This window comes from Petromyzon marinus, chromosome 22 (genome assembly GCF_048934315.1).
Source record: "Petromyzon marinus isolate PM22_M1 ecotype Great Lakes invasive population chromosome 22, UKy_Petmar_22M1.pri1.0, whole genome shotgun sequence".
NCBI classification, from domain to species: Eukaryota; Metazoa; Chordata; class Hyperoartia; order Petromyzontiformes; family Petromyzontidae; genus Petromyzon; species Petromyzon marinus.
Window position 1 is genome coordinate 19,007,667 of NC_133688.1, and position 15,594 is coordinate 19,023,260.

The 15,594-nt window shown below is 47.3% G+C and overlaps 1 protein-coding gene across 1 annotated transcript in view; it reads left to right on the top strand.

Annotated features, from left to right (window-relative positions):
• Positions 1–2,172: 2,172 nt before the first annotated feature.
• LOC116944867 (guanine nucleotide exchange factor VAV3-like) overlaps positions 2,173–15,594 on the top strand; it is a 47,755-nt gene continuing 34,333 nt past the window's right edge. The window contains exons 1-3 of the mRNA XM_032958710.2: positions 2,173–2,474; positions 4,791–5,011; positions 12,535–12,651. Coding sequence (XP_032814601.1) covers positions 4,796–5,011; positions 12,535–12,651 — 333 coding nt within the window. The 5' untranslated portion in view covers positions 2,173–2,474; positions 4,791–4,795. The remainder of the gene's footprint in view (positions 2,475–4,790; positions 5,012–12,534; positions 12,652–15,594) is intronic.

Genomic DNA, 15,594 nt, shown 5'->3' on the forward strand with positions numbered 1-15,594 from the left:
ACACGCTGAAACAAGGATGTGCATTTGAAGAGATTCTGGATATAGTACGGGGTATTTGTGCTGACATGAAAGTCCCAGTCCATCAAAAACACCCTCGCATGACCATAACAGCCACAACGAAAAAAAATATTTAACAGGAAACGTTGCTCAGCCAAGTGTATGTTTCACACTGTATAAATGTGGCGTTTTGGGTTCCTCAAAATCAAAACAAAAATGCCCTCGCTTTGCCGACAAGTGTCCAACGAGCACTTGCGAGTCGGACAAACGTCGCACGGAGCACAAAACGTCGCGTGTCCTATTCGCTGGCGCGTGGGGCCTGCGGCAGGGGCGGATTGTGTCAGCGAGATCGGTGATCGCACGCACGGACAGTGGAATGCCGCGCACAAAAGATTGCAACGGGGTGCGTGTAGGTGGTTATTTGGTCGCGGCGGATACGTGATGGTCGTATATGCGACGTTGTGCCCTACACAATGTTTACGAGGACCCCCATGGTGGCAGAGAGGAGGCAATTACCAATAGCCAATGGTAACCCAGCAGCTAGCGGGGTGCAAGGGGTGATACCCCAGTGGTCAGCGCATTGCGCTGGGAACCGGAGCGATGACTTCGATTCTCGTGTCACGGTCAACATCAGTGGCGAGTGATATCTGACCCGGTCCTGACCCCCACCGCCCGCCCGCCCCCTCTACACTGCTCTTTCACTAATCTGCACTGACCATAGCGTGGTGAAGTATGGTCAAACAACGACGTGACCGACACGGCGAGGCCTACATCCAGCGGCGTACGATTTTTTTGTATTCTCTGTTAGCCTCTGGGCCAAGACTCTAAGGTGGGATGAAACAAGTGTGCCAGGTTGACAAAGGCGGCGGCCGTGTGTGGGTCTCATCCACACGACCCCATCCCGTGCCAACAGTCTGTCCACATGATTCTGTGCGTTAGGGTGGCAGCATTGATCAGGACACTGCCACGCCAATTCCGGCCAATTCGATTTCCCGGCCATGCAGATAATAAGATCAGTGTCGCGTACTAGGCGTGCTCAGAACCTCCCCTAGGTCTAACCCCGTCTCAAACGAGCGTTTTGCAGGTAAATATCAGTGAAAGGGCTGCAAAGGTGGCCGATGTGGCGGTGCCCACATGAGTACTGTACTGTAGATTCATAAACTAAGCAGGGTTTGAGCCTAGACAGTGCTTTTAGTAGACGGGTGACCGTCATGCACACACAGGTTGCTACAGGCTGCTACGTGATAAACAGCAAAGAGAGGCAGTGCAGCAACATTGTTGTACGGTATTTGTATGCGTCTGTGTTGCTCCCCCCGCTTCGTCCAACCCGTGCGCACTCACTGACCAGTGTGGTGAAGTATGGTCAAAGTAGATTATAACCCCATGGGGGGCGAGGGAGATGCCCTCATCCAGCAGATTGGATTAGCACGAGTGCTGTACATGTGCAATGAATGCGCAAAGGGGAAATAGTGAGTGGTGACTTCCTAGCTGTAACAAACGCCAGATAGAACCCCAGCCACTCACCCCGGCCCCCCACGATCACTTCCACAATTCGCCCGCTCTATCCCCGACACCACCCAAAGCAGACACCACAGTGTTACCGGTTTTTTTTTAGGATAATAAAACGTTCTTGGAAAATAATACTCACATCAAAATGCGTTTCCAGCCACACCACACCATACCACCCTCCCCCCCACCAAGGGTGTCAAAAAGGTTTTTTAGACATTTCCCCCATACACACGCAGGCCGACTCAACGCTTGTTTTGGGTTTTAAGAAGTTGCGGAGAGTAAGAGGCGTCTCGCAAGCGTGTGGCCCGGTGTCTCTCAAAGTTCATACGAATCTTCCCATATACACAAAGACACAAACACGAACCGGATTTTGATTTAAAGCTTTCGTGACTGCAGTGATTCAAGAACCAAGAATACGAACCGGATTATTAGAAGCACCAGCCCACCCACCCTCCCCCCCCCATATTTTAGCTTCGAAATACAGAGGTTGGGGATGATAAAACCGTGCGTTTTATAATCTTGGAAATATACGGATTGCTCAGCTCAACCTTGGGCACGTCTTTGGGCTGGCAATGGGGGGGGGGGGGGAGTTTGTGGGTAGCTGGTGGGTGGTAGTAGTGGTGGTCAAACCTTGTTATTTATTTAATTGCCTTATTTTGAGGAAGTTGCAATTCGCCAACGCGCGTCTTCCTCTTTACCTATAACAGAAGGAGGAGGAGGGAGTGGGGGGGTCCCACGTTAACACGAGCCATCGTTAGAGAGAGATTAACCCATATAAACTACTTTATCTCTCTCCGTATACATCACCCTTCTCTCGCCTCTCTCCCTCTGCGCCTTCTTTCACGTTGACCTTCGACCGCACGGCACCGACGTGCAGAAAGCTTTTTCACTTTGTTCAGAACCTAACGCAAGAGCGCCCGGATTGTTCAGCGAGACGCGCCCTCTCCGACTCAACTTTTGCCGGCCTGGTAACAATTTTTTTTCTGTTTCATTGCTATTGTCGCAAATGTTTCACACGCGATTGCGTAAACGGTACGTTGTGTTGTATTCAATTGTACGACGTTACCGCACTTATTTGACGTTCGCGCATCGAGGGGCGTAAGTTATTTCGTGTATTCCCATTGCTGGTCGGATGTTAAAGCTGGCCCGGCTCTCTTCTGTTCATTTTATTATCCGAAGAAAAAAAATGTAGCCCCGAACATGATCACAATTGTCAGATCTATGTGACTCAATTGTCTTGTTAACAATTGCTACTCTATGTTACTGTTACGTGCATAATTGTTGTTCTTTTGACTACAGTATACAGTGCGTGTGTTTATCCTGTATACTACTTCCCGCATTGACCTGCGTGGTGAAGTATGGTCAAATGACCCACCATGGTTCGTACGGTGCAGGGCAGGCCCTTTTTGTCATCCAGCAGTGGATTGTCAAAAGGCCTTCGTAGTCTGTGATAGCCCCGACTATGTGGTGGCCCCTATCACAGACCATCAACACCAACATTTTGTAAAGCGTATGTAACTGCTTGCAAGATTCTTGCATGTATGTATGCATGTTGAACTTCTTCCGCACCGTACGTGGCCAACCGTGCTCATCAGAGATACGGCGGGGGGGGGGTAAGTAATTTGACGGAGATAATTTTTATTGCGTGCTATGCTATTTAACGTGCTCTCGTAAGCGGGTGGCACTGCACTGCGATTCGAACTCGACGAACTTCAGTTCTCTTTATTCCCGGTCACGGCCAGTATCAGTGGCGAGTGCTATCGTGAACCGGTTCTGCTCCCGTCTCTTGAATCCACTGACCAGTCCCCGTCGAACGACCTCTTAATTATGACCCACACCGCGTGGTGGAGGAGGGAGGCCTTTAATATTAATATAGAAAGGGCCGTGGGTTGATATTGTTAATGAGTTGGGTGTATCACCGTGGTGTCCGTGTGGCATGCTGTTACCCACGTGTATTTAATAAACCAAATGGATGGCTCAATTAGTTGGTCTTGATGTGTCTCCAACCTGCTTTTTTTATTAATTGAACTACTGGAACTGCTATTTTTGGCGTTCGAATGTGACAATACATGATCTAAGACGTTGTCGTGATAAGCGTGGGATTAAATATAGTATTTTCCAAATGTTAGCTTTCTCGGGCTTCGGCATCATTAGAAAATACATTGTTCGCTCAATAACAACAGCTTATATGCATTAGACACCGTACACTACTGTATATTGCAGCTACTAATATATAAAGTACCTAATAATGTAGCACTATAAAATGATAACGTAATTACTGTAATCTCGAAACATTAAACCTCACTGGCACTCAGTACTCTCTTGAGAGGGTACCACGTGGAGAAGGACTGTGCCATAGAGTTTAGCTAGGAGATGGTTAGCCCTCTCTAGCGATGTTATAATGAAGGCTTTTTGTCGGAAAACGTCAGTCAAGTACACATTGCTATCATGCGGAGTTAATGAATAGTGTTTTAATTCATTCACAACACATTCTCTACTTTATTTAATCTATTTTATTACGCTGTGGTGTTTTTTGTTGTAACGTACGTTTAATGTGTACAGTGTTTATGTGTATATTAGCCTTAATTTCTTACTTATGAGGCTCATTAGACCACGTTTTTACAAATCACAGTTGCTGAGCACAGACTCAAAGTCCAAAAGAGCCAAATTCCCAGAAACAAACAGCCCAATTGAAGGTGTCATTTCAAAAGTAACAACAATTGAGCAAGGTTATACGAATACGGGAAACAAGACGATATCAGGCAGAGCATGTAAAGAAGCAGAGAGTTACGTGTTGTGACTTGTAGTGTGGTGGTCGAGCACAGTGTGGCCTGGAAGACCGAGTGATCAACATGGATGGAGGAATCAATAAAGTGGATTTCATGGGAACAGTAAATAAAATGTATATTTTGTTCCTGGATATTTACTTGAATATGGGACACCTGATTTGTAACGGCGTCCATGGTATGGGTAATGGTGGTAGCAGCGCTTAAAGAGTGAAACGGAGGTGACTGACCGCCTGTGAGCGAGTGACAGGAGCGAATCAGTGAGCGCTAGAACATCGGTCAAATGTTGAAATCTTACCAAGATGGCACGGACTGGGGTGCTCCGTCCCAAATATGATAACTTTGTCCGAATGTACACTGTCTCGGAGTCGTCCGAATGATCAACTCTGTCTAGGAGTCGATGATCGTTCCTCGGAGTTAACGAAACCTTTCGGGGGGGGGGGGGGGGGTGGGGACGACCCCCTCCTGTCTTATCCTCTCTCCCCACCGGCCGTGCAGAAGCCATGGAGGAAGAGAGCAGGCTGTGGCGGCAGTGTGCTGCGTGGCTGGTGGCCTGCAGGGTTCTGCCCCCCAGCCACCGCGCCGTGCAGGATGACTCGCAGGTGTTCGAGCTCGCCCAGGTGCTGCGGGACGGGGTCCTCCTCTGCCAGCTGCTCAACAATGTCGAGCCGGGCAGCCTGCCCCTCAAGGAGATCAACCTCCGTCCGCAGATGTCCCAGGTGAAGCGCGCGACCAGGTCCCGCGGAGAAGAGAATCCATAATAGAGAGGGGGGGGGGGTTGGGGGGGGGGTTAGGGCGCGTAAATATGTAAATGTGTCGTTAAACCTGCCACCACCCGACAAAGCTAATTAGTAAGGTTTCATGTTCATGAATCAAAATTTAGTAAGGTTTGTCACGTGAACAGAACGTGCCAATTCGTTACTAGTACAGCACACCGGTTGTGTGTTGGAGAGCAACGACACGTTTATATTTACGCGGTCTAACCAACAACAAAAATAATGTGATGGTAATGGTCGTGAAAGCCGACGTGTTAAACAGATGGGAATCCGTTCGTAGACTCTCCGTACGGGGAGTGCGGTTTATCTCAACCACTTTGGGTTGCCACCTTTGAGGTGGTGCATAAACCGGGACAGATAGCGAGGAGGAGAGTGCCTCGCGGTAGCAGAAGAGGAGAGGGCTACGTGGTAGTGCGTCGGCTCGAGTGGTGTATCATTACAGCAACTGTGAAAAAAAACGGGGGACTTTTAATGTCCTGGGAAGGTTTTCAGATTTCCCACGACAAAGAGGATGGATGCTGGGAAAAAAGCAGGATAGGTGGCAACTCTTGTGGCTACATGAGGCCTAACCGCTTGGAAATGGCCCGCACACAATATTTAATCGTCACTGCAAACATTATAATCTGGTACTGGAGGTGAATATTGTCAACCTGACAACAAGACTGAGTTTCAAATGTTCACGTGCTGAGTCACTGCAGTTACGGAAGTGACTGCAGTGTGTGTTGCTGTGTGGTTGCCTGCCAAAGGTAATTGGTTGAAAGTCCTATCCGACCCTCAGGAAGGAAATGGCTCCACACCTTTTGCATCTTAATTTGGTGAAGCAGCGTGGGGCTGTGGGTGGTTGGTGGCGGTGGTGGTTGATGGTGATTGGGTGGATGCTGTGTGGTGGCGGTGGATGGTGTTGGTAGGTAGTGGTGGTGGTGCATTGAGGTACCGTGGTGGCAAGATGTTAACTCCCTCGCCTGCTATGCATGGGGTCGTGGGCTCAATCCCGACCCTGACCCCTGTATATTTGGAGTTTGCGTGTCTCTCTCCCCGTGTCCTCCGGGTTTTCCCTCCGCATTTAGAAACATGCGTTTAGAGTGTTTGGTTACTATAAACTTCTACGTGATACGCAACTTATTTGAGCGATCATTTGTGGCCATGTCGTTTCTGAAAAAAAGAGCTACATAGCCCAGTGGGCATTGCCTGGTAAAATTAAATAAACAAATTCACGTAGTTTAATAGTAGCGCTGGGTGTCGGTTGGGAGTGGGCGGTGGTAGTTGTATCGGGGCAGCAACATGGCACAGCGGTAGAGCGTTCGCCACTTGCTGGAGAGGTTCGCGGTTCAAACCCGACAGGCCACCCCGGTTACTACGGCGGGTGCGTTGACCGTGGAATACTGTGCGCCGCCCGCTTCACGGGGAATGTTCAAGATCCCCTGGCATCATTCGGCATGCGGCGTTGTGTGCCGGAATCGCGGCCCAAATTTGACAAGTTTGAAGAGTGACCCCGCAAATTACCCTCAGCAACTTCGACCCCCCCCTCCTCCCCCGCCGTGAAACTCCTGCAGACCGCGTCCGTGAAACGCGGTGCCTTCGCGATAGCCTCGCGCTATGAAATATGGCGCGAATGCACAAGTGTACAAAATAATGATCGCGTTGTTGCAGTGGTGGTTGGGGAGGGTTGTGGTTGAAGGCAGCGGTGGGTTGTGCTTGATGGCGGCGAGTGGTGGTGGTCGTGTGGGCTTTTGGCTTCGTGGCCCGGTGGGGGGGGGGGGGGGGGGGGGCCGCGGGCTTTTTTGGTTCTGTTGCGTTTTCTGGATTTCCCTAGGGCCCTGCTGGTGCTGGGACTCTGCTGACTGTTGCCTGAGCGCGCCGCTGTGTTCCCGCGTTGGTAGTCTACATCCCACGTTGATGCCATTGGTCCCTTTAGTCTTCCCCCTTGATCTCTTCTGAGAGACTATTACAAACACGTGTGTGTTTAGTTTGTTTAACACGTAGGCTTTCGCAACGAATGTTATCCGTAATAGAGGTTTTTGTTGGGTGAAATCGCGTTATTAAAAAAACTTTCGATTATGGATGTCTTTAGTTTGTTGAACCTTCCCCCGAACCTCCGATTAGCACGGTTGGCTTCGTACGGTGTAAAAGAAGTTTAACATACATACCTATAATCTTAGCTCTTTTGGTAAAGTCACGTTGAAGGGAAACAATAAAATAATAAAATATATATAAAACAATAAAAATTCCCACGACGTTTCGACCATAACACAAATAACACAAACGGTTGTCATCAGGTGTGTCGGTTTGCATAAATTTATTTATTTTTAAACGGTGTATTTATTTGAAAAATAAATACATTTATGCAAACCGACACACCTGATGACGACCGTTTGTGTTATGGTCGAAACGTCGTGAGAATTTTTATTGTTTAATATATATTTTATTATTTTATTGTTTCCCTTCAACGTGACTTTACTGAAAGAGCTAAGAATATGAATTACTGCAGTCACGAAAGCTTTAAATCAAAAAAATACATACCTATGTTTGAATTTCCTGCATATTCTCAAGTCAATTTGAGATGTCGCGGCATTTTAACAACAAATAAGTGCACGCACATCCTCATTCTTTTGACCAAGCGAGACTGAATATTTATATTTTTTCAAGGGAGACCTCGGGATACAAACAACAACGATGGTAGAAAAATATCGATAAACAGTGCAGTACATGGGCATCATGGGTACAAGGCAAATTCAGTGTGGATTAAAAACAAAGCTTTGCATTAAATTTGATTATGGAAGTAATAAGACCAATTTTTTGTAATTAGAACATATGGGCCTTCACATCATACAGGATTTAAAAATCACTTACATTAATTTTACCCAAATTATGAATCCTAGTGCTTCTTCAGGATTGACGGACACAGTGTAGAGTCTAAGTGTAACAATAATATAATTGATTCTCAAATTTAATGCCTATCCTTAACCATGACAATTCGTTGAGTTTGTATGCTCGGGTAGGGGAATTGTTAAATGCTTAATATTAAATAAGAATGACTTCAAGTGCTCTGTCAATCCATTGGTGGATGAAGCCTTCTCCACACCGTATCAGTCACAGGGATTTTTAGACGATACTTCGCGATCCTGAAGGGGGCCGATTTAGATATTTCTCACCACTTATGTTCGCCATGGCAGGGAATTAAACTCGGAACGCCGGGTTCATAGCATCGTGCGCTAACTACGAACCAACACGCCGATGCGCCACTCCATATTCGGCACGGGGTTTCAAAAGTGGTGAAATGCACACAACTTGTAATGCGTAAGAGTACAGTACTTCAATGCTTGGCTCACATTGAGCAATTAAGCATGCCATTCGCATTCCGTATGCTTTGCGTATCACTGTGCGCATCCAGTACATTGTATGGATGATTGTGGTTTCAGTGCTTGTTGTTTAATTCTCGTGATGATTCTAGAAGGGCTAAAACGTTGCGCCAAGAAACAGCAGTAGCCTTTTTTACGCTCACAACTCGAAAAGTCCGAAAAAATGCTTCTAAGAAATTTTCGACCCTCAAACATTATGTTGTGGCAGTTCATTGGGTTCATTCCTAGGGCATGTTTAGCCCCAAGTTTCACATTGTTCTACTTTTTAACGTTGAATGCTTACAGATAACGCCATCCCCATCGTCAGTGAACCAAGTAATTTGCCCCTCGTGGGAGTGTGGAGCTAAAGCCTACCGGGTTTTGCCGAAGTATCAGTGCTGGATTCTCCGAGTAGCAAAAGTAGCTACCCATGCTGCGGGACCCGCACTTGCTTTCAAGCTATCAATTCCGGTTCAGTGATTCTGCACTTGCTCTATTACCATAGTACTATACTGCCTTCAACTTTTATGAACGAATGGCTGTTTAAGGTTAGCTATTTTTCGTATTATCTGGCTGTATACGAAATGAAAAAATACAATTACTTTACTATGCAAGTAAAAAACGTGTGTTTTAATATTTACGTGTTTTTTTTAAATTTAGGGCCCCTTTATAACATATGCTACAGGCCCCGCACTAGCTTAATCCGGCACTGCGAAGTATTGCATGGCCCACACCACGCAGGCTAAAATACCCGTTGTGTTATTGTTTTGTTGTGCTCATACACCACGGCCAACACAGTATCATCAAATGCACTGAATGTTTATACTGTGCTAGGCATTGACACACACTTACATAGATCATTTTACTTACACGGACGGTTCATATAAATACGAAATGTTTACTTATAGCAGGTCAGAGTCAAAATGTATCAACCAATGTGTTCTTTTTTTTACATCGCCATTTCTCGAGACAGTCACGAGGAGTGCGTTGTGTGACTCGTGAATCCTTTGTCGCCGCATTGAAGAGCAATGAACACAACACTCAGGCATTGCGATTCATTCTTGCTAATCCATGCTTAGCACGAAATTAAAGACCCATTAACTTCATACGCACAGATTTCATTGCAGAAATTGGCTCATTTGCTAGGTAGACCCGTGGCTAAGTGTGCGTGTAATTTACGTTTCGGCAGCGGTCATTAAATTTTAGGGAAATAACTCGTGAGCACGACCCGATAAAACCGATTATGTACGAAATGGCCTCTCTCGTTTCACTCGCGCGAATTACGTCGCTGGCATCTTCTCAGGGAGATGGATGTTTTGATTCGAGCTGGGAGAACCCGAAGTGCTGTGAAGCTATCATACCCAGGTCTCCAGCCCCAGCTGGGGGTCGGCAATAGCGGAAAATAACGGAGGACGTTTATCTCCACAAATGTGCATCTGGCAGGCTATATGGAAGCTTGCTTTCGGCTAATTCACTGCGATGGCTGCCGTGTGGATCAATGCACGCCGGTATTGATCTACGCCCATGGACATCGTCAGCCGTGCTCTGTCCACTGCTGGACGAGGGCCTCTCCAAGCCGTCGCCATCTCTCACGGCCGCACGAATGCAACACGCCGCACGAGTTGATCTTGTCGCTCCAATCGCGCGGGTAAATTGCATCCTGGCGGTGGAGGGGGAGCGGTGGCACAGTGATCCTCACACCCTACTGTACTTGTGATACCCAGGGAGACCTGAGTTTGAATCCCAGCCACGGCTCACATCAGTGGCGAGTGATATCCGCGCCGGTTCTGGGCACACCGCCCGCCTTCACCAACCCCGCACTGACAAAGCGTGGTGAAGTAAGGTCAAACAACCCCCGTGACTGATGCTGTGTGCAACAGTGGATTAATACACGGGCTGCAAATTATTATTGTCATTTGTTTTTTGGCTAACCATCAAACAAAGCCAGTCGCTGCATCGTGCGGTTTCTGGAACTCTCTACCTTCAGATATTGGGAAGCCACTGGGAGATAATGCACATTTACATTTAGATTGAAAACGAATTTCTCTAGAACTGCTTTGTGTGTTGTTTGTTGTCCTTCCCCCGCACCTCCGATTACCACGGTTGGCTACGTACGGTGCAAAAGAAGTTCACCATACATACATTATGATTATACATTTTCTTACGTGCACCCTTTGTCGATTCCATTGCTGTATGAGGGCCTCCTCTCTGCCCTGCGTTCCTGTGTCTAATTTCGTAGAGGTCATAAGACATTGACATCAATTCACTGACGGCACGAGTGGGCCTCGGCAGAAGGGGTCGCACGTGCCGTCCAGGATCTTTCGTACGTGTTTACGTTGAACATCTTTCGCACCGAATGTAGCCAACCGTGCCAACCGGAGGTGCATATGGAAGGACAAACAAATGAAACACAAAAAGCAGGATCTGTAAGTGTCGTGCAACACTAAAGGGTCACCAGTGTGCTCGTGTGACGGCTGCCACTCACAGTGAAAAGAAACGAAGAGGCTTTCTCGGCCCGTAATCTGAATTAAATGAGTCAGAATCGCACGCACGAGCGTGTGGCTGGGTGTGTGTGTTTGGGAGCGGTGGCACGGTGGTTAGCGTGCTGGCGATCATCTGAACCGGTTCTGGGTCTGCCCTAGGTCGACTCAGCCTCAAATGAGTAACCTGGTGCGATGTGTATAGTGCCGGCCACCCACCCCCTCGTGCGCCGTGCCGGTCTTCATAGGTGCTAGCTGACAGCAAGCCTGTTCAGGCTATACGGGGGATTTGCATCTTGTGCGAGGGCGTGCGTGTATTTTTCTGTTCACGGGCACAGATGTGTTTGGTTGTTATGAAATAACGTGGCAAGTGGACGATAAGAGAGATAAGGCGGTGAGGTGATCAAATTAGCGATGAAAATTCTGCCGGCGGTCCAGGTCGCATGCGGAGAGGGATAAGGCATTGATGTCTGCAGTTGACACGATCTGCACCAGTGGGAAACATGCCCCCACCTCATTACTCTCTACACAATGCATATCTTAACAATTTATGAATGCATATGTATGTATATCTAATATTCTACTGTAACAAAAAGTCAATGGTAAACAAGGGATCTGAATGTCCTGTAAGTTTTGACTTCCTTATTTTAGTTATAATAAATATGAATTCTTATTTTCTAATAAATAACATGAATTTGATGCCTCCTTGATGAGCTGCTTTGGAATCCTCTTGGCCGAACTGCTGCCATCCGATAATTGACAAAGGCATGAGGCAAATATATCACTCTGACATCGATACCACCACGGCTATTGTTCCCATTAGCGTCACTCATGGATTCTTCCATTCATGTTGAATACTCCGAATATACAGGCATCGTCAGGGTATGGATTGCGCGAGGGAGATAAACATCTCCTTGCCACCGTGAGATATTATCTCTGTGTAAATGTTTGAAAGAGTCTGTGTGTGTGTGTCACTGTGTGTGTGTCACTGTGTGTGTGTTTGTCACTGTGTGTGTCACTGTGTATGTGTCACTGTGTATGTCACTGTGTATGTGTCACTGTGTATGTCACTGTGTGTGTGTGTCACTGTGTGTGTGTGTGGGGAGCGGTCGTGTAGTGGTTAGCAGGCTGCGCTCTGAACCCTGCAACCGGGGATCGATTCTCACTCACAGCCACCGGTGACGATTATCTGAACTGGACCTGGGCCTCCCCTAGGTAGACTCAGCCTCAAATTAGAACCTCGTGCCGTGTGTAAACATCGCCACTTTGGAGACAAAGGTGGCCGGGTGTGGTGTTGGTCATGCCGTGTCGGCACACGAGGTGTGGGGCCGCACGTTGCCCCAATAGTCCGTTAAGGCTATACGGGGAATCTTTGTCTTCGTTTATGCATGGGCAGGTCGTGGAGGTTATTTCACCATACTCTACCGTACCGGTCAGTGCAGGTTGGTGTATACGGGGAAAATACAAGGGCTGCAAATTATGATTATGCACGCGACCATTTAAGTTAAATATTATTCGTGTATGTGCATTTATATATGTGTGTGTGCATAATGTACGTAGCAATATTCACGCATTGCGTTGTTATGAACTTGACGTCCGAGCGCGCGGCTGTTCTTCCCCACCATTCTCCCAACCGCTCCTCCCACAGTTCCTGTGCTTGAGGAACATCCGCATGTTCATCAACACCTGCGTCAACAGATTTGGGATGCGCCACGCCGAGCTCTTTGACCCGTTCGACCTTTTCGAAGTGCGGGATTTTGCAAAGGTAAGACCTTTGGTTGCCGACACCTGATCATGATCAATTCACCACTGGATAAAAAATATTACGATGTAGCAGACCACCTGGACACATGGACGCGAGTTGATTTAACCCACCTGTCATGTGCGATTCCTCTCGTTTGGCTGCCATTCCGCCGTTAGGCTCGACCACCGGCCACCGTCATTCTAGCCATGGATGTGTCCTGCCGAAGCCGAGCTTCTCTTTAACAGTCAATGTGATTGATGATGGTGTCTCGAACTTGCGTGCATTCTTTAAACAAAGACCTCACATATCTCAAAAATGTAACAATTTTTTTTTATTTCTGCCAGGTAAGGCCTACTGAGCTATATAGCTCTTTTTCAGAAGTGACCTGGCCGCCTAAAGTGATAGGTCAGTGAAGTGGCCTATCTTCATGTGGACATTTATAGCAGCCAAATACTCTGAACGCGTTTTGATTCTAAATTTGAAGGGGGAAAAACGGGGGACCCCTTCAACTGGTCCCAGGTTTAATCCTGGTCCCAGCTGTCGGGAGCTGGATGGATTAGTGACACCCTTTGACATGGCTTCGATAGCGATGCCAGTAATGACTCAAGTTCAGCACCCGGGTACGGGTGTCCACATTCCATGAATCACAATAGACTCCAGGATTGGCCTCAAGTTCCATTCTGTGCCCCCCTCCCCCCCCCAATCCATTCCCCCCTTCCTACCCACTTAAGACATTTTAGAATTAATTTTAATACAGGCATGGCTCAACGTGGACCATTTAAATAAAACGTCTGTTATATGTATCGTACTTGATTTGAAGCTTTCGTGACTGCAGGGATTACTCTTTGGTTTTTTCGGTAAAGTCACGTATAAATAAGAAATAATAAAATAACATAATAGCGTACGACGTTTCGGTTGCAACACAAGCAGCCATCATCAGGTACAGAAGAGCTAAATTTACGAGAGAGGGGAAACACATAACCTCAGATGTATATACAGACACCCAAGTAGGGGGAACTGACACAGATACAATGGTATGCTTCTCTCTATCTGTGTCCCCTGTTGTATCTGTGTTAGTTCCCCCTACTTGGGTGTCTGTATATACATCTGAGGTTATGTGTCTCCCCTCTGTCATAATTTAGCTCTTCTGTACCTGATGATGGCTTCTTGTGTTGCAACCGAAACGTCGTACGCGATTATGTTATTTTATTATTTCTTATTTATACGTGACTTTACCGAAAAAAACAAAGAGTAATCCCTGCAGTCACGAAAGCTTAAAAAAAAACAAAGAGTATATGTATCGTATTTCACAGTGTGCTTCTTCTTAACACAGCTGGAAAGCTGAGCCAAGTGAGGGAAGCCACGACTGGTAACGCTGCTCAAAGCATGCTGCGCGATTTATTTATGCATTCTGGCCAAATGCTGATCTTGCTTGCGATCTCCCATGGGGACACGGTCTCATTGGTCCAGCTGAGCCAGCCCACTTGCATTGGCTGTGCAAACTTGTCATTCATGCATGGCCTTTTTGCTGGCACAAAAACACCTGGAAAATCCCTGACATGTGAAGTTGTGATTGCTCAGGCAATCTTTTCTTCTTGCTCCATCACCGATAAGGCACCGACACTGGGGGTTCTAAAACAGTTACGTTGTCTCTTGCCATTCGGCAGCTGAGACATGTTTGTAATTATAAATGCACTGACATTTAGGAAGCTAAATTGAGTTGTATGACCATACTTCACCATGCTGGGTTGGAGAAATGGGCGAGGGTCCAAGGCCGGTTGGAATGTTACTCGTCGCTGAAGCTAACCCTGGCTGGGAATTGAACTAAGGTCTCCGGGACCATAGGGCAACGCGCTAACCACTCCACTACCACTTCACCCCTCCACCCGCTGAGACTGTAACACCCTAAATGTAGGAGGAAGAAATGAGACACACGTGTGCTTGCACACAAAGACAACAATTCCCCATATAGCCTTAACAGACTGTTGGGGCACGTGCTGTTGACATACCGCACCAGGTACTCATTTGAGGCTGAGTTGACCTAGGGGAGGAGGCCCAGGACCGGTTCTGATAATCGTCACTGGTGTTGGCCATGAGTGGGAATCGAACTCGGGTGGCTGGGTTCGTAGCGCAGTGTGCTAACCGCTGCACCACCACTCCCCACGTGCTTGCACATGCACACACAAAGACAAATGTCCCCTGTTTAGCCATGCCGACTGTTGTGGCGAGTACCTATTAGGGCTGAACAGCCACACAGAGGGGTGATCTGGCCTGCGTTGTGCACAGCCATCATCATCAGTCTCCCCGTTGCTGCTGTTTACACGCAGCACCAAGTTCTCTTTTATGGCAAAATCAACCGAGAGGAAGGCCCCGGAAAAAGTTCAGATACCAATTGCCACTCATGTCATTCTGGTTTTGTAGTGCCGTGCGCGAAACGCTTCACCACTAACACGCGCTCGTATCACACAATTTGTGCGACTCGTGTTATCTCTGAGTTAAATCGGCAACAATTACTTAGAAAATAAAAAAAATATTGGCCTGCATTAAATATCCCTGAATGCACCCAATCTCGTGGGATCTTGGAAGCTAAGCAGAATTGAGCCCGATTAGCGAGTTGGAAGGGCACCCAGCAGCAATTGCCAGGTGTTATAGGGCATGGGGCCGCAAGTTGTGCGTCAGGAGGTGGCAGTGCCGTACGCCATAGTGCTGGGCTGTTCTCTGTGTCATCCGGTTTTCTCCCTCTTGTAAGCGATCGCACTGGCCAAGGCGTTCAAGATGAAAACTTCTGAGTAGCATATTGGGTTTAAAAAAAAATCATGCAATATTAGACTGGTTTTGATTTATTTACATCATATCGGCAAGGTGTGTCCCACTGAAACCGTTGTCATAGTCAAACCTTATTCTTTGCTGGGAAAATACTAGGCATTTTTACCAACGTTGAGGCAGCTGAACCATGCAAGATTG